This window comes from Brienomyrus brachyistius, chromosome 4 (genome assembly GCF_023856365.1).
Source record: "Brienomyrus brachyistius isolate T26 chromosome 4, BBRACH_0.4, whole genome shotgun sequence".
NCBI lineage: Eukaryota > Metazoa > Chordata > Actinopteri > Osteoglossiformes > Mormyridae > Brienomyrus > Brienomyrus brachyistius.
This window is the reverse complement of record NC_064536.1, coordinates 5259781-5283825: the sequence shown is the minus strand read 5'-3', so window position 1 is coordinate 5283825 and position 24045 is coordinate 5259781. Positions and strand designations below refer to the sequence as shown.

Sequence of the window (24045 nt, the reverse complement as noted above, 5' to 3'; positions counted from 1 at the left end):
ATAATTTCTATCCTCTTGAATTCTCTTCTCAATCAGCAATATAAATAATGGAATTTTTAGAAAACCCTAGTAAGCATAATGGTTCAAATAAAAGTTCTTTTAATGCATCAAAACCCTGCAGCAGCCAGCTGCGCCGATCTGAACCTGCAATGACAGCTCGCATGCAAAGCTCCATTCCAGAGTTTTGTTTTCTAGTTCATTTTGATAGCATGCCATCGCAGTAGCTGTTTTCAGGAGGTGTCTGCCATTTGTTCTAAAACCCGCCTTTGAAGACTGCAGCGATGCGCAGCCCGTGTAATCAGAAAACAACACGTTTGGATTCTGAAGTGTACAAGCAGTTACCGCTTATTATCATAGAGACAAGTCCAGAGACAGACCACCGTACACAACGACCCATATTTCCTGTTCTTAGAGATGAAGTCTGGAGCACTTCTCAGCCAATCCAAAACGTAAGGGTGAGGCTCCGAATCCAGACCAATGTTCATGCCGAGTTCCTAGGTTGAAAATGCCAGGTGTTTAAACTTTTTTTCCTCCTCATTCAGGTTCCTGTCTCTCTACATAACGTGAATCGTGCCGACCCCAGTACCAATCTGCCAGCACTTCCTTTAGCAAAGGTATTTAGTTACCCCATAAAAGTGGTTATGAAGTAAGCAAAATCGAATCGCATTAGGCTACATTTAATATTGGCACCATTCAGCGCACACCATGCTGAAAACTCAACGATAAACAACTTTGAAGACTCAAGGTTAAACCGGAGGTCACCTGCCACTGAACTGCCTTCAAAGTATGTAAACCTCAGCTATGTCACAGCAACGGCGCACGGAGAGGTTTTGCCAGTGGGGTTTAGGAGGAAATTTTCTTGTACATGTTCACAGGTGGAACTGAAGGCTGCAGAAAAACAGGTTTATTTTTAACCAAGAGGCTTGCATGTACTGGTCTGGAATAGTACAGACATGAGTGAATAAGATTACATAGATTTTGAGGTTCTAAATGCAAAATGAAACTGGAGTCCCAATTCAGGTAACAGCCTACTTACAGCCAACTAGCTTAACTCTTATATATAAAACTCTTATATATAAAAATGATGTAACGCTGCCTTAAAAATCATCTTCCTCCCAGGCTTTTCATAAAAAGAAAGAAGAAACATTATCAGAGAAGTAAAACCTATTTTTTTTTTTTGACAAAGTTTATTAACTGACAAAGTTCAAGGTTACATATTCACTACGCCGGTGATCTACACAGAACTACAGTACAGGGACAAAGCAGAACAACCAAATTCTCAACCAACTTAAACAGGGTGAAAGAAGCGTTAAATCTAAAGCAGAGAATCAAAAGAAAAAACAAAACAATGGAAATTCTCATCTGTGGTACTCAAGAGGAAAGAGAACACAAGCCACCATCGCTGGCTACCCTGATTATCTTCAGAAAGCAAGACGTGTGACCTTCACCCGATTCTGTGCCGCCCCGTCGAAAAGCCAGTCCGAAATATCCGGTCAGAATACTGCAAGTTTAGGCAGGCAGATGCCGCACCATGTTTACAAAGCAACTTCATTTTAGATCATTTTACAATCAAGAGGAAAATTAAGAAAATTTATGTCTATTAAAATATTGTGGCCAGACCATAATACCAAATGAACTGATTACATCAACTGTCTACAAGCAATATTACACATCAAAACAAATTTCATATAAATACTAATTATACCATAAAGAAAAATGTTTTGAAAAATCCAACACGACAGCCACACCTGTATAATCCTACCAGTAGTCATTTAAATTTCCCAGCAATTACATACCAATTTTCAAAATTACCTCACAAAGCCTCAAAACCGTGCCTCACAAAGTTTGTGCATCAGTTCCTGGCTGTTTGTACCAAAACAGGCTTCTGCTTTTTCAATGAATCAAACAAAAACCGTAGAGACTGAAAAGACCAATCTTGAAGAATTTAACACACTTCTTGTCGTGCATATAGGACTTGGACTGTTAATCATTTTTTACACAGCTGCACCTCAAATCTCTTGCTCATTTGGGAACCGCCCCCCCAAACCATGCAAAACAGGGGGGGAGTGTATACATTTCAGAGTATAAATCTCAGAAGGGTCCTCAGATATTGCCAAAGTGACACGAGTTCTTATAAGTAACTAGGTAACGTCACACATCCAGTGTTTACCGTCAAACTTAAAGAAAAAAAAAACATTTAGTGTTACTTCTGGACTCTGTGTCAAACTATTAGCGATGCGACGGCTACGTTTTGACGTGCTGAGTGAGATATCCACTGGATACTTGCATGAATCTTAGCTAATTAAAAGAATGAAATTAAAATGGAAAAAAAGAACAAGAATGACCTCACAGACGGGAATGTGTAACACCCTCCTTGTCATAATTTAAATCATCTCTTTCGTGCTTGAACGACGGCCAGCTCTCTTCTTTTTATTTTTTGGAAAGGGCAGCCGATTCTCATCTGCAAAAGTTCAATTCCTCGCCTACAGAAACTGCTCATCAGCCCCGAAATTTTTTTTTTTTTATACAGCTAATCACCTGAACCAAAGACTCCTGTCTGAAGTGGGAGAGAGACGGATTGTTTCGGTAGCCTGCGCCCACTCTGAGAAGCAGCTTAGTTCTTACGACGGTTGCGTTTCTTGCCACAAGCAGTTTGAAAGAAAAAAAGGATAAACACGGTGAAGTGACCTTTACGAATAGCCTCCATTTTAAATCCAGGCGTTAAACATCTATGCTAGCACATGACTTTAATACGTCAAAGGTCATCTTCTTGGGCAGCTGAGAGAGGGTACTTGTGACGTTTCCCATAATCCTCAGCACGGCGAGGCAGAGCACGATGGCTCCTGATTAGGCAGCTACAGGATATAGGGGGGCATGTTCGTCTGCTAAATCCACATCGGTGCTACAGAAACCGGCTGCGTCTTCAGGCACGTTCTGTTTGCTGGGTTACCCCCCCCCTCCCCCAAGAACAAAAGATAATGCTGGTTGTGAACAAGCGACATTCCATCACCATGTGATATGACACCCCCCACCCCCATTAGCGGTAGCATTAGCATCTAGCTCCCGCAGTATTCGCCACAGTCCACACCGCCAGGCGTCCTCGCCACCACTCCGCTAAACACGAGACAGAAGCACGAGGACGCGAACCCAGCGCTGCCCCCTCCCCCCCCGAAACCGCGACCAGCACAGCCTTTCAGCGCGGACGCCCCATTCAGCCCGAAATTCACACGGTCACCACACCACCCACCAAACTCCAGGTTATTATTCTGAAACACTCTCTGCGGACAATATCCGATCTCATAAGAATTACACGGAATAAAAGTGCATCTGGAAAGAAAAAAAACAAAATAAAGCCCATGGTCTAAAGATTAATATATTTTTTATACAAGGCCTTAAAAACCTCTAATAGAAAATAAGAGGATTTTAGAAATTAATATAAATGGCAAAATACAGTATGTATTAATTTTTTCCTTTGTGATTCCTCAAAAGAATTGGAGGAATGGTTTACAGAATGTAAAATGTATACAAATTGAAGATTTTTTTTCGTTGTTTTTCTCTTTTTTTAACACAATCAAGGTACATTTGTGTTCGTCTTTCATTTCAAGATTCAGGATTCCCCCCCCCCCCCCAAGCACTCTGTTTTTCTTCCTTTTCTTGGACACAAACACAACGCACACAACGTGCAGGTGAAACACCCTCCCCCCCCCGCCCCCCCTTTTTGGAAAGTGATTACATCATTTTTTTTTCCCCCCACGTTCACGTTCGACAGCAAAGAGACGTCAAAGGTAAAGATCACATGGCCGCAGGGACCACTCGCGCTCTTCAAGATGGGTCCAACTCTGAAAAGACCCACGGCCATGCTACATCTCGAGAAAGCGGTAAAGGGGGGGGGGGGGGGGGGCAGGGGGGGGAGAGAGAGAGAGAGAGAGAAAAAAAAGCAGGTGTTACTGCCCCTCTGACTGGCTGTCCGTTATTTCTCTCTGTAGTACAGCAGATAAGCCTTCAGAGCTTCCGGTAAAGGCAACATCAGAATTTTGCTCCTCAGGAGGTTCTGCTGAGGCTCCTCCAGCTTCATGACCTCACAACTGTCCTTCTCTTCCTCCTCCTTGCCGTCCTCTTCGATCCGCTCGTCCTCCTCGCTCTCGGCCGGCTGCGGCATGAGCTGGTTGCCCACGAAGACGTAGGTGTTGATGCGCCGGCGGCGGCAGCGCCGCCGCTTGCGCTTCTGGGGCGCCCTCTGTGGCGTGTTGAGGGACTGCGTCTCGTCGGCGGTCAGGTCGCGGAGGGCGCGGCGGATGTAGATGCGGGAGAGGTCCTGGAGGGTCCTCACGCTGATGGGAGCTACGGAAGAGGAATATAGTTGCCATAGTCTCGTCACCCTGGGACACCTTCCACAGGACGCCTTCGTTAATGGAGGAAAACCAGCACCCCCTGGTGGCCCCCTGGAATACTGTTCCCCAGCTCAGCTACAGTCCAGACATAAGAAAACTCTCAAACATCTGTTTAAGCAGTTAAGATAGACATTTTGCATAAATAATCACACCGAGGAGGTGTGTGGCTCAGCGGGTTGGGTCACTGTGCCTGTGATTGGAAAGTCTGCGTTTTAAGTCCCAGGGTTGGCAGAATGTCACCACCACTGGGCCCCCCTGAGCAAGGTCCCCCCCCCCCCCCAGCCCTGCTTCAAAGTACCATTTCTGGCTCTGAGAACTTTCACGCTGACCCGAGTGACCGGAGTTCTACTCGCAGGACCTAAATCAGACACCAAACACAGTGCCCTCCCCCTGAAACGCTGAGTGGACCTCCGGTACCGAATCCGTACAGCTCTGTAGGAACCCAGACGCATCTGCAGGGCACTCAGAAGGGACTTACGCAGCTTTACGGCGTCGGCCTTGTTCCCATCGCCACGGCTCTGCTGCACCAGGGGTGCGAAGGACACTGCCAGAATGTTCTTACTCTCCCAACTGCTCTGGCCGGTTCTCGTGATCTGAGTCAGCTGCAGGCACACGGATCCGTAAGCAAAAAAAGCCTCCGTTCAGAACCCAGTCAGTCACCCCACGCACCTCATGTGGAATGGGGTTAAAAACTTAATTAATGTCACAGAACTGCTTTTCCGCTTCACGTTTTCCTTAACTGTACATTCCCAGAACTAGGAGGCGTCTAATGCATTATGTCCATTTGCTCTGAACTTGCATTTTGCCATTAGTGCATTTGCACGACGTGTCACAAACACGCCGCAGAGGGCCTCGCCCAAGCCAGCCGCAATAGTCAGCTTCGTGGCTGACGATACCTTGCGAAAATGTGACCCTGCAACCATCAGGTCGACCCCTAACCACTAACAGCTCCGGCTGGCTGACGTCCTGCCAGAACCGCGCCCTTGTGCTCCTTTTCCTTACTAATAAGTTCAATCGTTTTTCAGTGCTGAGACACGGCAGGCCTGTAAATTCTCACGTGAAACTAGCAAAACAGCACGGGTGAGATGCCTAGTTTATAGACCGGAGTAGTAATATACCTTCTAAGCACCGATTAACTCACCATTTTCTACATGTATACTATAAACTGCTGAGTTCCAGGAAAAATCAAGTTTTTAAATATTGATTGAAATTTTGATTTTACAGAAAGAGGACATAGGCATGGTGACACCCCCCGCACGTCTTAAAGACCATGTCCTCCTTAAGGAACAAAGGGGCTTAGAGTAACATATACAGTATGACAAATATAAGCAAAAATGAACTGCTTGATCTCAGCAGGATTAAGGACTAATTGTGTCGATATCAACCCTCGTTTCTGTCCAAGTACCTAAATATGACTGAATTTCATAGTGCGTTTTTAGAGCTGGACATTTTTTCGAGCCGAGCCTGACGACGTGATAAAAGCAGCCGACTGACCTGATCCTCGATAGGCATGACGAGGATGCCCCCCACCTTCAGCAGGATCTTCATGTAGTTCTCATGGTCCTTCTGAACCCCAGCTCCGCAGTAAATGCGATCGTACTGGTGGCTATCTGACGAGATCTCTAAGCAGTTCCCCACCACAAACTTGGGTTCACAAAACTCAAACCTGGTGGTAAACGAATAAATAAATAAAAATAATTAATTACAGCGCCCTCTGCTGCCAGGGAGATGCTCCTGCAATTGCAAGATAGGTAGGTGGATGAATTAATTGTATCTTTAAAACAGAACTACAAATAAATACTAATCATATGGATGCATTATGGAGGACCAAACGGCAGAGCCAGAATTCATGTCTGACTCACTTATCAAAACTGTCGCTGTTCTTAATAAAGTCGTCCAGCTTCTCTCTGGCATATTCCACCACGTCGGTGTGGAGTTCCACGCCATGGTTCACCCCAAACGGACCTATATTCCATCAGACGCAAGACGAAGGTTTAGGGGCAAAGGATGCACCGTCAAACATGCGGTTTGTGGCGTCATGGTGACCGGAAACACACGCTCGCTAACACACCAGCGCTCCCTGCTCCGCCCCGTACGCTCGTGAATGCGTACAGCTCCACCGCGAGTCGCCACCTCCTTTCTGACCATAGAGCCATGTCACAGACACCCTCCTCTGCAATCTCCTCTGGCAGCATGCGACTCCCATGTCATGGAAGCACCAACCCCCCAACCCCTAAAAATCAACCTCATGATCCACGACAAGGCAGAGAAAGGCCCTAATTGTGCATAAACGGGAAAATGTATGACTGCAGATGGTCCCCCATCCTTAGAGTACAGCATACCACTCTGACAGCCGGATATTACACAGGCCAACTGCAGTAAGTGTACAGTAAGGGGGGGGGGGAGTTCTCCATTATTAATTGCTAATTTATTATTATTAATTTCTAATTAGATGGGTTACATCTACACTCCCGGTGGAATGCTAGTTGCGTGTTGCCGGTCACTCGAGGTATGACGCATCACGCGGTGAAATATACTCATGAAACATAACAAAAGTCTTGTGTTGTGACTACAGCAATGGACTGAAACGTTATTTGCAAAGTCTGAGTTCAGGTACTTTGGAATTCTTCTTGGAATTCCTGGCAGCACGAGACCTCAGGGTCAGAGCTCAGGGTCAGCCATTTATCCGGCACGCCTGGAACGGGTTTCGGGGGTTTTTGATGGTCCCAATAACAATATGACTATTCTGTTGACTTTGGGATGCAAATCAGCAGAGTTGGGTAATTCAGGGCCAGAGAATAAAAGTCCAGACCAGGATTTTCTTCCAACCAACCAGTTGAGTTCTCTGTGACTGTGATTCTTTATGCTCAACCGGTTGGGTGAAACAAAATCCTGGTCTGGACTTTTACTCTCTGGACCTGAATTACCATAGGCACAGCAACAAACCTGTCCGATACATTTACACCGATGTGTCGAGTATCTTTGGGATCTAGAAAAGCACAGAAGGTTGACTAGCCGAACAGGAGGTTCGTTAAGTAAGGCTCAGGCATTTAGCAAAGCCAGCTCTGCAGCGTACATTTCCGGCAAACTGTAGCATGATTATGAATCTGAGGAGCCATCGCTAAGTAAAGAGTCAGAGTAACCTGAGCGCCTTGTGAGAGTGGGGGGGGGGGGTGGTTACATGTGAAAATGAAACACTCCCCTCTACAGCAGACAATAAAAAATATTTCCTTAATAAAATAAAGGTGTTTTCTTAATGGGGGAAACATGTAAGCTTGAGTGAAGAGCTTATGGACGTTACTGACCCCGACCTCGGATCTCCACCCTGACCTTACCTATAATCAGGCCCACCATGGTGCTCAGGTAGCCAGTCCCGCTTCCCAAGTTGAGGAAGGAGAGGCCTTGGTGGAGCTTCAGCGCCTCCATCACCTCGGAGTAGATGCACGGCGCTGAAAGGTGGATGTTGCCATGCTTCCACGCCAGGTCCTTGTAGGCATTGTCTCTGTAACCTTCCAGGTAGTAGTCCCCGCGGTCGATGGCCCGGAAGGCCTGCTCCACCCTCTCCGTGCGGATGTACTGAGCCTCCTTCAGGTTGTCGATCAGGTCGTCGTTGTCCTCGCCAGCGCTCACGGCGCCCCCCATGGCTGCTGGAGATCTTTGGTGCTCGTGCTCTCGGGCCGCCCCTCTCGCCGCCCCCCCCCACCTCACCACATGGACACCGGGTGGCGCTCCTCGGGCTCTCGACGTCAGACCACCGGCGCCACAGTCATCAAGGGAACTGGGGGGGGGGGGAGACAGTGTGCGGAGTGAGATGGGGGAATGCGGTTCTCCAGCAGAAGGTCTAGAAGCTACAGTCACAGGGCTGACCCAGATCATGCAGCCTGACCCATGATCATTGCACTCCAGGGGTCTATGTGGGCCAGTGACTCCGATGACCTGGGAGGCGGATGGGGAAACAGCCACACGGACTGGTGCCTGGCCCAGATCGCAGGCTGTGAGCTGAGGTCTGCCCCTCCCAGAGGGAGAGGCAGCTCCCACAGCAAACTAACCCGTCGCCAAAGCTAGATGAAAACACAGCATGCCCCCCCATTATATATCCGAGCCTTCCTTTAATTTAGTCATTTTTAATCAACACAAAAGGTAGATAAATTGCTCAAAACTTGAATCCCCATGAATTCAGAGGCTTGGTTCCCTCCAGGATGAAAACAAATAACATATTACATTACATGACATTTCTTTTAGCCACGCTGAGAGGACACGCATTGTCTCTCTATATTCATCACACATCTGACTGACCGGTTATGGACACAAAGCTAAGCACTACTAGACAATAAGAGAGGCTCTTCAGTGCAATACCACACTCAGAGTCCTTAAACATCTACATTTCTCAGAACCACTTGCAACTTCAATGATATATACTCTATATCAGCTTATGAAGTCATACAGACCAGACTGAACCTGCAGCCCTGCCATTTTCACAGTAAACAAAGTTCTCTAATTGTACTGGAGACAACGTGCTGGTTTCCTGTCTTCTTACGATGGGGTATTTCCACGAGTCGAGCTTCATAAACACAACCGGTGTACTTGACACAAATTCAGATTTAGAGACAGAAAACTTATTTTGCTTTTGCTTATACGAGTTCCTCCGCAGGCGATTACTGAGCACGGCTATTAAGAGCAGACACCCGGTCAGGTGCCCCCCCCGCACCACAGCATGCCCACCGGAGAACGTGCAGAACCTGCAGAACCTGCCAAAAAAAAAAAAAAAAAAAAAAAAACGCCCTGATGTGAGAGTAAACAAGAGTGGGCCGCCTTTTTCACTCTTGACAGTCATCTTTCACAGATTTAAAAGCCCCCAAAATTAGAAAAGCTAAAAAAGGTCAGCTGAACCCTCTCTCCCCCCCCCCCCCCCCCGTCTGACAGGCCGTCGAGAAAATAACAAAGACACATGGGTGCTTTTTTCGCCACCACATGTCACCGAATCCCAGAAAGTTTCCTTCGCTCGGCTGTGAATATTACACCGATTCCTGAGACATTTCTCTTGAAATCAATTCACCTCTGACACGGCATTCACAGGAACACAGGACCGAGAGAGTGAGGGACGGAGCGGGCAGTGAGCTCGAGAAATAACACAAGGATTCCGCACCTCAGTGTCGTCAAACGGGGAGCGACGAGCAGAAAACCGCGACCAGAAGAGAAGATCGTAATCAGCACAAGCTCTCTAAACTTCTTCTAAAACAAAACACCTTCACCATTCATGACTTAATGAAATGATACATTATACGAGCTGCAGCTAACATGACTGGGCTTGAAGCAAAGTCATTCCCAGATTTGTTTTTCGTTGGGGAAGGGGGCAGAAAATTGAGAGACGTGGAAAAACCACGAAAGGTCAGCGACATATTCTAGTAGATCTACAAACCGCACCCTATGGGGAAGGATCTCAGTCCCATGTGGTGTCCAGGTAGGCAAGAGGACAGGCTCAAAATGAAAAAATAAATAAATAAATCAAACCCACGAAGAACACAGTGAACCTGCCAAGGTTCTTGGGGTCCAATAACTGTACACGACGGACACCAAGCGTGAGCAGCTAGGGGGCAGCGTATCACAGCAGCGGGCAAGACGCCGAGCTCAGGGGCATTTATGAGTATCGAGCAAGAAGACGTGCGACGACCCAGAAACGCGGTGACCACGATCCAAGTATGACATGGAAAGGGCTGCCCGTGAAAACCTCAACGAGAAGCAAGTAGAAGTAAAAAAATATATTTATCACAAAGACTCCATTTCAGGCCATTACCCTGTCTTCCCTCTTTACATGTTGGAGATGGTTTCAAAGAATGAAAGGATTCAAGATTCGGAGACAGGTACTGTATAGACCTTAAAAGTGGTCAGAGAGTTTTATTGGAAGCTACAAACAGACTCATTACTTCATCAGTTGTCCTTTGTACAATGTACTTAGGAATTCTGTTCCTACAAACTCCATCTTGCTGTCCATGAGTTTTTGGGGTCAGAGCCCAAGGTCAACCAGGGTCCAGCTTCCCAGTAGCAGTTGGGTTTAAGGGCCTTGCTCATGTGCTATGATTACCGTCCTGCCATGGGGCTCAAACCCACAACCTTCCGAGACACAGGCTCAGATCATAACATGGCCCTGGCGAGGGCAGGAAAAGGATGAGACAGGAGCCGCATGAAAAATATCCACAAAGGTAAATCCCCTTATATCTGAACAGCTCACACGTTCGGTTATTTTTTTCCATTCCACGAGCCGTTAGTTTCAAACCGGTGGAGGAAGGAGCATCACGCCTGTACCGGGTCTTTGTCCCACTTTTCAGTTTGCACTCCTGCACTGCAGAGTCCTCCCGAGTTTTCTGCAGTAAAAATATTGCCGCCTAAAATGGGTCAGGTGCTGTTATTTTAAAGGAACGTGCGGGTGGTCGTGTGCGACACGTCACAAAGCACTTAAAGCAATTTCGCAGTCGCTTGGAAAGAAAAAAAAATAAATCACCTTGGTTGACACGCTGAACTAAGAAAAAAATAAACAAATAACAGCAGGTTAGGATGTGGGACCGGAAGGTTGCTGGTTCAAATCCCACTGCCAGTAGAGTAATTTCGCCGCTGATGCCATGAGCGAGGCCTTTAACCCCCAGTTGCACCAGGGACTGTCTGACTCTGCTTTCTCAGATGTACATCGCTGTGGATGCAATCAACTGCTAAACGCATAATGTAAATGGTGCGATAAAATGGGAACTGGGGGAGTCCCTATCTTTCGCACTGAGCCACGTCATGCGTCTGTGACTGACCTCGCCTCTGCTCACACTCACACTGAGATGTCTGTGTGCTGCAGCTCCGTCAGAAGACCTCACCATTCTGACACTGGCACACCAGCCCACACAATTAAACCCCCTTGTCCCGCTCGCCGGGAACAAGAAACCCATTCGCCACGTCTTCCTGCGCCCGCAGCCTGACCGCAAAACGCACAAGCAGCCGCTTTACAGCTCCTTGAAGACGAGGCCGTCTCTGTACGCGGCGACGTTCCCAGACGCTTCCGTTCGTTCGTTTATAAAGCGTACGGACGGTGCCGCAGACCCAACGTTTATGATGTGAGCTTTACGGAGAGAGGCAGCAGAATGTAAACATGCGGGGGAGAGGTACACACGTCTATCATTATCCTGATTGTTCCCCCCCCCCCCATTTGGCAGGTCAGATACTGGCATCAGATGCGACTCGGTTTACAAAGACACAGGACTCCGCCCCCGGAGGAATAGGCGGACTTAATTGTTAATTTCACCAACATACAAGCCATGAGAGGTTAAAAAAGGAGCATCATCTGAGCGGTGTGCCCTGCCTGTCCATCAGGCGGTGGGGGGGGAGAGGACATGCGCCCCTGCTTCCCATCATCCTCCACGCCGACCCGGAGCAGCTCAGCTCTCAGGCTGCGTAAACTACAACTAGTTAAACATGTGACTCACAGATTTCAAAACACACAAACCATTTTGAGCAAAAGCATGATCACAACTGCAGTTATAGAATCTACCAGCATATTTCTAAACAAATTAAAAAGCAGTCATGAATAGACCACAACGTCATGACTGAGAGTTCTAAGATTCCAAAGATTCCCCAAGCAAGAATGGGAATCCAGCATCAATAGTAAATAACATTCTGTTGAAAGTTTATATTTCAAGAACCCACGCAACGGAACATGCATGTAGCTTTCGTGCATGTTATTCCCAGCTTTCACACTAAATGCACAATCGAGTACCAAATCGATCTAAATGGACATGACTGCCGGTTGTATTTCACGCCAATCTGATGCCTGTGCTCTACAGGCGAGGAAAAATCGTGCGTCGTGTGCAGTCTCAAAAACAAACAAAAAATCTATTTTTTTCAAGAGATGACAGATGTGGGGAAGAATTTGAGAGCCGGTGTAATGCGAAATCGATAATGGACACTCAGGGACCTTTCTGGAAGGAGCATAAGCGGTTAGCTGAGTCCTCGGGTATCACAGCCTTCGTGCAGCCAAGGCAAGCAGCACATGGCCGTGCTCCCCGATCGCAGAGAGGAAGCCCGCATGGCGCCACACTGAACAGCTACCAGACGCCGCTAAAAAACCAGGCCCCCGCAAGGCCTGGGCCCTCAGCTGAGTGACAGTATGAGGGAGCAGGTCTGTCACAACAAGACGAAACACAATTCATGACAGAGGACGCCCGGCGTCACATCCTACCAGCTTAGCGTCGCGCCTTTTGCTGCCTTTTAAAAGAATTGCTAACAACACAGCAACAATATTTTAGAAATGTTTATCTATCCGCGCCGTATTTCAGGAAGATTTTTTTTAAAAAAGCAAAACGATAATAATTACCAAGACACCAATGCAGCACTTCTGCTACAAATTAAAATATTAATCCATAAAGATGATGAGATATATATTTAGACAGAGGTTAAATAGAGATCTTGTTAAAACTATGTTCACAGTCAAGACATTCATCTTTATATATGCAATTCCTTTTGATTTTTTTTCTCCTATGTATACATTTCAATTATTGTATCTTCTATAGCAAACCAGATTACTACGAGTGACACCACTTGTAGTGGAAATGTGTGAGGAGTTGAGGGACATTTACATCACAGCCATGTAAACCAAGCATAATTTGACAAGTCAGTAGTCTTTCCTGTAATTACCCACATTGGTCATGGTGGTTGGAAACAAACCCTTGCACTTCAGATGCATATACCTGACTTAATAAGATATGTGTCTGCCATTTTGGGTATTAAAAAGGGTCTTCCTTCCCAGACTTGGTCCTGGATCCTTAGTTGCTGAGGTTAATGGGATGGAGGCTGGGTTGATCACAAAACACGGGCTGGAAATCACCTCTGCATTTCTAACGCCTCCATCTCAAAGTCAGTGCGATTCTCAGGGTCCAGAACACCAAGGTCCCCGAGTTCAGTGCCTGTCCTCCGGTATCAGCGGTGACGCAAGGACAGGTCACTGTACACCAGACCGGTACCGGCAACCTAAAGTCAAGCTTAAAGGTGACAGATGCCTTATTCGGCTGGTGAAAAACGAAAGCAGGAAGTCAGAATCATCCCTGGTGAACAAGCTGGTCAACGGGAAGGGGCGCATCAGCATCTCACCTTCTATTTGCACTTAATAAAATGCACTTCGCAGCCTCTGCGGGCTAATGATGTACCTGTGTCATAACGAAGTGGCTGTTTAAACCTTGCGAGAGTCACAAGACAGTTCATTTCTTTGACGTGACCCTCCAAAACAAAGGCAGGAAAAAGTTCATTAGCTCTGTGGAGTCAATGGTCCGGGAGATGTGGAAGCTCGCTTACGACAGACAATGGAATTCGCTAAAGTCATACCGTTCAACATAAACAAGGAAATATTTTGCAGCTGTCCTGACATGTATTCAAATATTATATAACATTATCCATAATGGTGTTCTTAAGAAAAACATTTACTGCAATCAGGAAAAAAACAGCTTTAATGTATTTATTATGCAACATTCTGCTGGAGTTTTATTTAAAAATAGAACAATGCAGAATATCAAACGTTACACACAAACTATATAGTAATTTTTACAAACGACTGTATACATGACACTATTGCAAGAGTATGCTTTGCCTTATTTTGAATAACAGCCGCGTTTCTCCCCTTTAAACTCAAGTCTCGCTGCAAGGACAGTTTCTGAGACAGTGTTATAATACCCGGAACCTCCACATTTCTTCATTTACCTCAACAGTCATCTGTACTTATGTCCTACTGAATATTTTCCGGCTTATTTTTCGGCTTGCGCAATATACCCCTGCCTTTAGTTGCTGTTGGCGTTACATAAAGCTTTTATTCTTATTTGGCTTTTGCACATTTCCTGGATCGACAGCTCCGACTGCCTCTCACAGCGCTCAGTCTATTGAAAAACACAAGCAAAATACCCAGCCACGGTTTAGGGATCGTCGGAAATGTCCACACCACATGCGAAAGCTAGCTTTTGCCCTACAGCAGTCCGCAGTTTTACAAATAGATTGACGCGTAGCTACTTCCCCTTTTAATAAAAAAACTGTGTATGGTCACGGTAAACGTTTATGCAATGCGAAAAGTTTATAGACATGGCAATTGTTTTCCACGGAGCCGTAACATTTAAATACGATCCCTTATTTTGTGTGGAAAAACTTTCCACTGACGCCATCTCGGCAGCAACAAAGAGTCTCCATCAAGTCGGTGTAGTACATCTGCAGTGCGTTTGTATTGCATGACAAAACTATATTATTATTTTTTTTCTACTGTTCTTGGTGTTATTACCAGCTATCCAGTTATTTGTTCACGTTAACGCAAAGCATTCACCAGATGCTTTAGACACACGTAAAACACACGTTTAACACACGTAATAGTTATTTTGAAAATTAAAAATTAAAAAAACAAATTGCAAGACAAAATGACATCATGCACACGCTGAAGCGAAGTGCGGGCAATCATAAGCCCTTCTGAAACGCCTTCATTTACCCATGCGTTACTTTCAAGATTAAATTTCATTTTAATGTGTGTTTCACCCTTATGGAGGTTAGCCGTCGCAGCGAGGGCCTATTCCTCCTCGTATCATCAACTTTCTTAAAGTAAAAAAAGGCAAACGAGCTCCGGGGACATGCACACAGGGACATGCACGCATCTAAGCAGCCGTCTTTAACTTACACGATCTTAAATTACTGTCGGGGCTCCACTTGGAGCTTTTATGATGGTTCGCTCAAGCAAGAAAAAAAATAGCTCGTCTACAGCTATAATAACCGAACCCTCTGCTAAATGCCCGAAATTATTATTCTGAAAAACAGAAAAGTCAATTCATTTATCAGAGGCCACGATGCAACCCCCGTTACACAACAATAAAAACTTAAGTCCGATCAGGGGCCCATAATATATGACACGCGTAGCCATATTAGATCCAGATTCGTCGTCGAGTGCCGCAGCCGCATTTAGTGAAATAACCCTGTTTTCTCGTCGCGATCGGTGGCCGGGGGCGAAGCGCGGAGCCCGAATGCTGGGCCGATGCCGGGGCTCAGGGCAGCCGCGGCCGCCCGTCCGCTACTTCGCAACAACAAACAACAAAATGTCGACATGCGAGGTTTTTAAAAGGCACCACTCACCTAGTTACGCCGCATATGTCACCGCAGCCGAAAGGAGCGAGATCGCACCGAAACGGGGAATAATATCAGGGTCTTTCTGTGGTCGCTCTTCTCCGTTTTTTGAGTATGCGGCCAGATATTGAGATGTTTAAAAAGCGCAGGACATGCTGGCGTCTCTTCGGATCGGCGCAGGAGAAACAGCTGAGAGGATGTAAACATATGTCACGTGGTGAGGCGCCGATGGAGCCGCAGGACCGCAACCGGACCCGGTCACGCTTCTGCGACCGGCCGCTGGCAGGCCCGTCATCTCTATACCTGCATTTACAATGATATTTCAAATGATGACCATTATTATTCTGCATCCATAATTTTGGGCTGTCGGTGTAAGTTTCCGCATTTGCGTCTCGGCGCTGCAAACCACCGTTTGCAGTTTATTTTCCGCGCACGTTTCCCTAGTCAGGCCGGAACAGACCATTAACGTTACCGTAACCTGAACGTTATGTCGGGGGGAAGGGGTTTACCTGGAGGTAAATAGATACTCCTGTTTTTGTTTACATAACGATTCGCAGCCTGTATGACATTTTAATTGCATTGTAGTGTTTCGTAGGCAGTGTATTTTCTTCCGATAACACAGTTTGATATTAATAAAGAAAACTCCAGGAAGCCATTGCGTTTTACGTTTTACGTGGCGTGGTGTCGTTCATCGCACTGGTCAGCACGTAAATAAAGTTACAGATCCAAATAAACCGAGTGCATCTGGTTTACCCGTTAAAAAAAGAGAGTGAAATGTACAGAAAAGCAATAGTATGGGGGTTGATCGTAGCTTATTACTGCAGCAGCTGATCCCGACTGTATAGGGGGGGAGACACCATCCATTCACCATTTTCTGTAACTCTTGCCTGGAGCCGGACCCAGAAGCCCATGTCAAGGGTTCCTCTATTATCCCCCATCTTGCAACCTGTTATCCAGTTTTGGGTCGTGAGATTCTCCTATGCAATTATGCTGTAATTATAATAATAGGCTCCACCAGGGGCGTGTGTAATTCGTTTACAGTGAACGAACGGCTCAGTATGAAAACAAGACTTGCCACTTAAAGTGTGTGGATGACCAGCACCACCACTGGAGTGTTTGATAGTTCTTTTTGCAGTTAATTGACATTTATCTAATGTCTAATCCAAAACTAAAGTTTGAAATCGGCGTTTTGACATTTATCGCGAAGGAGCTGTCAAGTCAGACGCACATTTCTGCGTGTATATCCCGCCAGTGCTGCCTGGCAGCTTTAAGACTAAACTGCTGAACCTTTGTTTATTACAAAAGGGGCTTTGTTGCACAGGCCGCTATATCCGTTAGCGCTGCTAGTGCTGGGCATAATCACACCGCCATGATCGTCATCATGCAGATGGCTGGGACGTGCACTCACTAACCTCCACGTGATTTCTAATGGTCCACCCCACGCATTCATAACACATCCTTAAATGCATTAATTAAAGGCGCTGCAAATGACAACTGCAGTTTTCCTAACAACCAACCTCTAAGCCTTTAAAATTGATGAACTTTAACGTTTCATCAAATCACATGTCATACATATTTCATTGTATTGTTTTATACATGATTATTGATTTTCCCACGAATTACGTAAAATATACTTCCAGGAATAGAAAAAAATGACTTCGGTCTGCCATCTAGTGGCTATGCTTTGGCAGTGTAAAACTTACTTATATTTTTGTTTTTATTCGGATATGCAATTGGTGGAATATTTGTGCACAGAGTAGTAAGAGAGGGTTAGGGTTGCAATTAAAACGTTTACTTAAGTTAGCTAGATTTCTAAAAGAAGCTTAAATGTTGGGCATCATTAAAAAAAAAGAATACAGTCTTCAAAAATGTACCTTTTTAACTTAAGCGTAGCTCCTGGTCAGCATTGATATTAACAGGTATGGTGTTTAGGAAAAGATGCTTATCAGACGTCTTAGTCGGAATACTGACTGAAAATTAGAAACCATTCAGCCAAATGAACATCCTCTTAATTAAATGCCGGTTCGGTGTAACTCTGCAGGTAATTTTAAAGTTCGAAAAAAAATTGGGAACTTGCCTTAAGTACCAGGTTCAGATATATTTGGCAAAAATGTAAGATATAAAAATGCTAACGATTTTATCAGCGAAACGTCGTCTGTTTTATTAAGGCCTATTTATCGTAATAATTGCTTTTGGTTGATTGTCTTGGGTCCATATCAGAGAGCCAGAAAAAACACACTATTTTTTGCAATAATGAAATCATTCATCTTAATGTCTATGAGGTCGTTTTTACAATTACATGCATGTACAGTGCCGCCTGTTCTTATTTTAATAGAAAAAGTAAACAGCAATTGATAAATCACGTGGGACTGGTTTTAGTCTGAACATTTGCACAACTCTATTACCACGAAACAAAGAAAGCTGTATGAATGGCCGTGTTCTGTCTCGTGGAAAGGGCAATCAGTCGCATTTAATGTTAAACCAAAAGTATTATTACTTTTGTTGTTATTATTACTGAAGAAATATTGAACACTTCAGGGCGGCCAAAAATGCGTATAAAACGGAATACATCCCAAAGTACAAACAATTCAAGTGCATGTAAAAGACCCTTGAAGTCAGTTGCGGCTGAATTACGGAAGACTGCCCTCCGGTTACGGATAACATCGAGTTGTGCATTTACACGCTCACACGTCAGACCATTTGAAAAGTTTTATTTCTACCATACACAAACTGTACAACACAGCGCATATCTGTTCTGAAATAGTAAAAGTTTCGGGAAACCTCCATATACAAACTACCTGAAATGAAAAAAAAAGCATAACTCATTTTAATTAAAAAGAAATTAACTAATTTACAATACAGTCTCATAGTACCAATATCGTTCGACACAAAATCCAGGTCACGTTACAAAACACATCAAGTACAAACAGGGAAAAAATAAATATTCTTCACAAAACTTCCTGAGCAAACAATACGTGGCATATAAATTAAATATTAACAATTACAAATAAATAAGCAGAATTATAAAGTTATACAGTTATCATGAATTTCAACAAAATTGCTGATAAAGTTTATTAAAATTACAATTTAATGAGTTGATTCTTTTTGTATAAAATAAAACATTTCTTTGCATTAAGCCATTGTTCATCCAGGTGGAAGGTTTTATAGACATATTTCATTAATTTAAATAGTGGAAAATGTATAGGCCTAGTCTACCTCATTGTGTAGCAGTTTTGCAAGGTTAACCAACACGTTCTTGGAAAAAAAAAATTTAACATGTAATAAAACCATCATCAAAGGTTTTGTATTCAGTTGAATGTTTAAATATTATACAGTGGAAATAACAGTTCAATACATCAAAGTAAAATGTTATTTACTTTAAGGTGAATTACATATCGGATGAGTAATTCCAGTAAAACATTGAAAGGTTGTCTGTGGTTCTTAATACCTGTTTTTATGGGTTGGCGTACTACAGAAGTTGGAAAAAGGGTTCCATTTAAACTGAGTCATCTTTACAAACACAAACGGCGGCATTTTAATCCTGTTAAAAACAAGACGATCTTTTTTTTAAAAAAAAAAAAAAAAGTAAACGACATTCAAGGAGCACTGTGAAACTTATCAGTACGTTGAGTTGCATACATATTTTGGAGCGTTTCCTACACGAATAACGACATTATCTTCATTTGGCAAATGCAATCTTATCATCTGCGGAAACCCTGTAATTAAAAAGTGACTAAAACAGGATCATGGTTCCGCGCGCGGCGGTGTTCTGCACGCGCCGGACGACCGCGTGTCGTTTGTCGGAGATAAAACGATAGTCGTAACTCCAGCTTTCTCCACAGGAAAGAGTAAAATAATAATAATAATTCATAAACACATTTAAAAAAATGAAACCTTGGCAAAACTTTCTTTAGGAGCAGAGCCTCTGATCGGGCATTCCGGGATGTGAAATGCAGGATTTCCTTTATAATGTGTGAAAAACTGGAAATAAAAATAGCCGTTTTCAGCTTTCATACATACAGACTAACGTCAATATCCTCAGGTGTGTCTTAAAGCCGTTGAATACAGTACAGAACTGCAAAGCACAGTTTATGTCCACATGGTCGGTTCGAACCACAGGCGTAATTGTCACCGTGGGGAACCCGCGGAAACCATATCCCCAATTACACTGCGGCTCATTTTATAACCAGGATGCCAGTTGAATCTGAGCCTCACAGAGCAATCCATCAGGTTATAATTCACATCAATCTTATTCTACTTTCGAAAACTTTCCAAAGGTGGGAATTTTAACAAATTTAAATTCCGTACGGATTAGATCCACCTGTGGCACTTTAAGCGATCTGGCGGTCTGTATGGTATCCTACTAGACTGTGTGATTATAAATCTAGGATGCAGTAAAAACTGTAGCGCTTTCAAGCTAGAAAAAAAACCTCACTACTTCTTTTCTTTTAAAAATAACTGTACTGTATAATAAATTAGACACCATTTCACATAATACTATTGTACCACAAAACAGTGAAAACTATGTTTCATGTACACATTTACAGTTAGGCACATATATGCACACACACGTGTGCACACAAAAGGCAGTTCATATCAATATAGTTCAAGACAAAAATAAAGACCTAGACTGTGATGTTACGGTCTGGTAGCTTCAGGACCCAGCGCCTCAGCTCGGAGGCTAAATCAGACATTCGGGTAATCAAAAACAGGAGAGGAATGCTGCTGTTAACTCCGTGTGAGACTCCGTGTGGATTTCAAATATACAACTTATGCTGCTGAAACCGTTTCTCTAACGTTCTCCAAAACGATGATTCCCAGCGAGTTATTTCGCACGTCTGCTTCACTTAAAGACTGGAGGATGCATCGCCACTAGGTGGCAGCAACGAACCATAATTTAGGCAGAAATTAAGTCTGACGTTTTTGTTTTTTTTTTCTTAATAAAAGACGTAACGTAATATAAAAAAGCCCTATGAGAAATATCTTAGAATGGAAGGTGCTAAAATATTTACAGTGTGCGGAGAGTCAGGCTGCTGTCCAAAACATCAAGTTAGCAGCTGTATGGTTTTAAAAGTTCTTTTTAAAAATGATCAGTTGTAGGAGCTAATAAATAATAATAATAGTAACAATAATAATAATAATAATAATAATAATAGGAAGAGGAACAAGAAGAACATTGGGTGGGAAAATAAATTAAGACAATAAATAATAATGTGTAATACATACAAATAAATACAGAAGTCGATTACAGCAAACAATACAGGAAAATTAAGTGCAAGGGGATAAAAATTCGTCACATAAATAAGTAATGCAAATTGCTTTTTAAGTCCTTAACATATCACGGCTGGTATGATTTTATTCAGTGCAATATGTTTGCTGTGAAACAGAAAATGCATCCCGAAAAGTCTCTTGAACATGCAACCAGTGCTCCTTACTGGGATGAAGGGACTCTAAGGTGCGCCGTGGTGCTGGTGGGAGGGCGGGGGGCGGGGCTTACACATGGATGCCCTTGACTGCCTGCTTGATGCTCTCCAGGAGAGCTTTGCACTCCGGCGAGTAGTCGTGCTCCGAGTTGTTGTACATGTCGGTCAGTGTGTTCACGTAGGCCTCGAAGTTCTGCTCACAGATGGGCCCCTGCAGAACATTCCAGTTCCTTTCATTAGTGCACTTATCGCCGACTCACAGGTAGCTAAATAAACCCGGGCTAATCTATGCTGCTCAGCGCGCTTTTGCCGTGCTTCCCTGACAAGCCATGGACATGGTCCCGGGCGGAGACAAAACAACGAGGGTGCGTTGCACCGCTCGCGACAGGCCTGCCGATTACTCCTCCCACAAATTTATCGCTGCGCTCTTCGCTGTCACAACACTCGGGCTTGGTGAAAATCAAGTCACAATGCAGCTTCCAGCTTCCTTTCAGTGCCTCACTCTGAGATTGGTCCTGACAAACGCACATTCCCACAGAGCTTTAAGTACATTTGAGCACAGACTGTGTAGGATGACATCCGTTTAAATGGCTGCAAACAGGTAGCCTTGGGGGCTCTTTTTAATATATTAGTCATACAGGCTGTACGCATGGATTGCGTGGACTGCAGCTTCTCTGGAATTCTTGAAAAATTGGTTTTGAATTAGATGGGAACTGGAGCCAAAAAGTGATATTAAGTTTTCTTTTTTCCTTCTCTCCATCCCCAGATACTCCTGCATTCAGCCAAGGCAGACCATGCAGAAATGCACCTTGGGTAAACTAACTGTGCCGCGCTTTTTCCCGGAGAATTTCCCTTGCTGCTCGTGATCACATGACCTTTTTTTTTTTCAGATTTGCAGTGCAGGTGGAATGTACGCAGCGGGCAACCTGTCAGTGTTTCTCTGGTCTCCGTGACGACAGTCGCCTCACCTATCTCTGGTTTCCTTCTGTCAATCAACGCGATCGAGCTTGAAGAACGTTCGGTGTCGTCACATTTGCATAAAAAGCCCCCCCTGGTCTGTGAATCTCACTTTCCCATGAAACCCCGATGCTATAAAAAGGTAAAGGTGTGAGATTCACCAATGTATAGAAACTCAGGACTGTGATCCTTGTGCCAGAATAAAAAAAAAAACCTGAGAATGCTCATATTATTAGCTAAAGAAATAAATAAGTGGGACCTAGTTTACATTCCTATCACAGAGGACAGAGGGAAGTACATAAGAATGGTCTGATGAAGGTGGATTTCTGCTCGAATATAGAATCGCTAGCAGTTAGCCTGACACCAGTTTTAGCCAATACCAAGGGAGGACTTGCTATGAGTGGAGGTACCAGACAGCCTGCAGGGGGCGCTCATGCAGCTGCCCTCAGAAATCTGCTGGATGCACTGAAGCCTGTGACTGGACAGATCCAGAGAGCAAACTCTGGGTACGCACCATGGCTTGGGGAAGCTGCCGACCATTATGACCTTTACGCTCATAAACACCAAACTGAGTCCGACTACGTGGCTTTGCATCTCTAAGTCTTAGAGGAAAATGGAAGTTTCTAGAGTTGCTGCATGGGGTAAAGTCTTTACAGGAATTGCTATTCCTGTACTAACCCTTGAGGATTATATTAAAAAGTACAAGTTAGGCTGTAGGTTGCTGTAAGTCTCTGTGTAGGTCCGGTCTTCAAGGGGAAGGTACTGACTGAACCTCAGGCCTTCTTTGCGTACCCCCGGGGCCCTCGAGGTCCGAAGCCTGTGCTGGGCCATCAGCTAAGGTGGCAGACGCACATACCATTGGAGGCAGCTGGATGTCGGTCAGGCTGTTGATGAGAGCCTGACTGAGGCGTGCCAGTTCCTTCAGGAGGCTGTCATTGTGCTGCTCGATCATCTTGTTCTCCTCCTCGATCGTCTTCAGATTACATTCCATGGAGGAGATCTGTGGGGTGGCAGAGGGGTTAAACCTTGGCACGGCAGAGGGGGGATGGATTAAAGCATGGCTTGGCGGGTGCGGGGGGGGGGGGGGGGGGGGTTCACGGTCGACGGCGGTGGCCCACCTGGGTCTGCAGCTGCATCATATCGGCCTCTATCTTCAGATTGGATTCATTCAGCTCCTTGATCTCGTTGTCCAGGTGTTGCATGTCTTCATTTCCCTCTATGCCTGCAAAAAACCAACGGGAAGCCCCAGCGATCAGCGCTGTCACACAGACACCGGTGCTTTCTGCTGTTTCAACAGTAAATATTTAACTAATATGGAAAGATAAACACATCCTTCAGAGATAAATCCATCCTGCAAGTAGCAAATGGAGTGTCTGAAGGTCACGGGCATTAAACTCAAGCTGTAACTGAGTGGTTTGGGTAAGAAACCCATGGGTAACACTCGTACAGACAACACGACGGACGCAAGTCACCCGCTCCACAAACCCTTACATAGTGCAAATTTTACGCAAGTCGGATTTACCTCAGCAGACCTGATAGCAAAAAATGTATACATGTCGCATAAATGAAAAGATAAAAGCATAAATTTATTCAGAAGTATTTCTTGACAGTGCCGTTTGGTGTTAGTGTTTCCGTAAACTATATATCTCCGATATTTTTTACGTAAACAGTTAAGTCGGATTTACGCAAGTCGATCGCTGCCTGTATATATTATGTAATTTATGTAATTTTATGTAATATACAAATGCTTTCAGATGTCCAAGTCTTTCAGAAAATTTCAGTAAGAGCTGATTAAGAAGGGCCCTTCTCTGTTAGGGTTTCTAGGTTTGCTGGGATTCGTGTTGATGGGGGGGGGGGACTCACCACTGCTTGCTTTCACTTTGATGGTCATCATCTCGTCCCCTGAGAGCTTCTTCTTGATGGTTTGAGCGTTCAGCGGGCACCCAGACAGACTGTCAGGACAGAATGAGGAGCCCGGCACAGGGTGGTTACTTACTCAGACGTGGACGCTGTACCTCTGGCTAAGGGCAGAATAGCATGGCTTTTTTTTGGACGTGACAAAACATGGCGGGATGCATGGCTGTGACACCCCCCCTGGCCCCCGAGGATAATACGACGGAGGCATACAAATATAAAGAATATATAACTGAAACGAA

The 24045-nt window shown here is 44.7% G+C and overlaps 2 protein-coding genes across 7 annotated transcripts in view; both read right to left on the bottom strand.

Annotated features, from left to right (window-relative positions):
- Positions 1 to 3615: 3615 nt before the first annotated feature.
- pcmtd1 (protein-L-isoaspartate (D-aspartate) O-methyltransferase domain containing 1) lies at positions 3616 to 16121 on the bottom strand. Its single transcript, XM_049010634.1, has 6 exons — positions 15519 to 16121; positions 7727 to 8169; positions 6254 to 6356; positions 5886 to 6057; positions 4870 to 4993; positions 3616 to 4341 (listed from the first exon to the last, which is right to left on the bottom strand). The coding sequence occupies exons 2-6, from the start codon at positions 8031 to 8033 to the stop codon at positions 3971 to 3973; spliced, it is 1077 nt and encodes a 358-aa protein (XP_048866591.1). The 5' UTR covers positions 8034 to 8169; positions 15519 to 16121; the 3' UTR covers positions 3616 to 3970.
- Positions 16122 to 18203: 2082 nt separating this feature from the next.
- Positions 18204 to 24045, bottom strand: part of st18 (ST18 C2H2C-type zinc finger transcription factor) — an 82420-nt gene continuing 76578 nt past the window's right edge. For 5 of the 6 annotated variants that reach the window (XM_049012170.1, XM_049012171.1, XM_049012173.1 and 2 more), the window contains 4 exons: positions 23753 to 23841; positions 23008 to 23111; positions 22746 to 22889; positions 18204 to 21143 (listed from right to left, as the gene is read on the bottom strand). In XM_049012170.1, coding sequence (XP_048868127.1) covers positions 21003 to 21143; positions 22746 to 22889; positions 23008 to 23111; positions 23753 to 23841 — 478 coding nt within the window. In that variant the 3' untranslated portion in view covers positions 18204 to 21002. Of the gene's footprint in view, positions 21144 to 22745; positions 22890 to 23007; positions 23112 to 23751; positions 23842 to 24045 lie in introns of those variants that run through there. The other variant, XM_049012176.1, reaches the window with a different exon arrangement.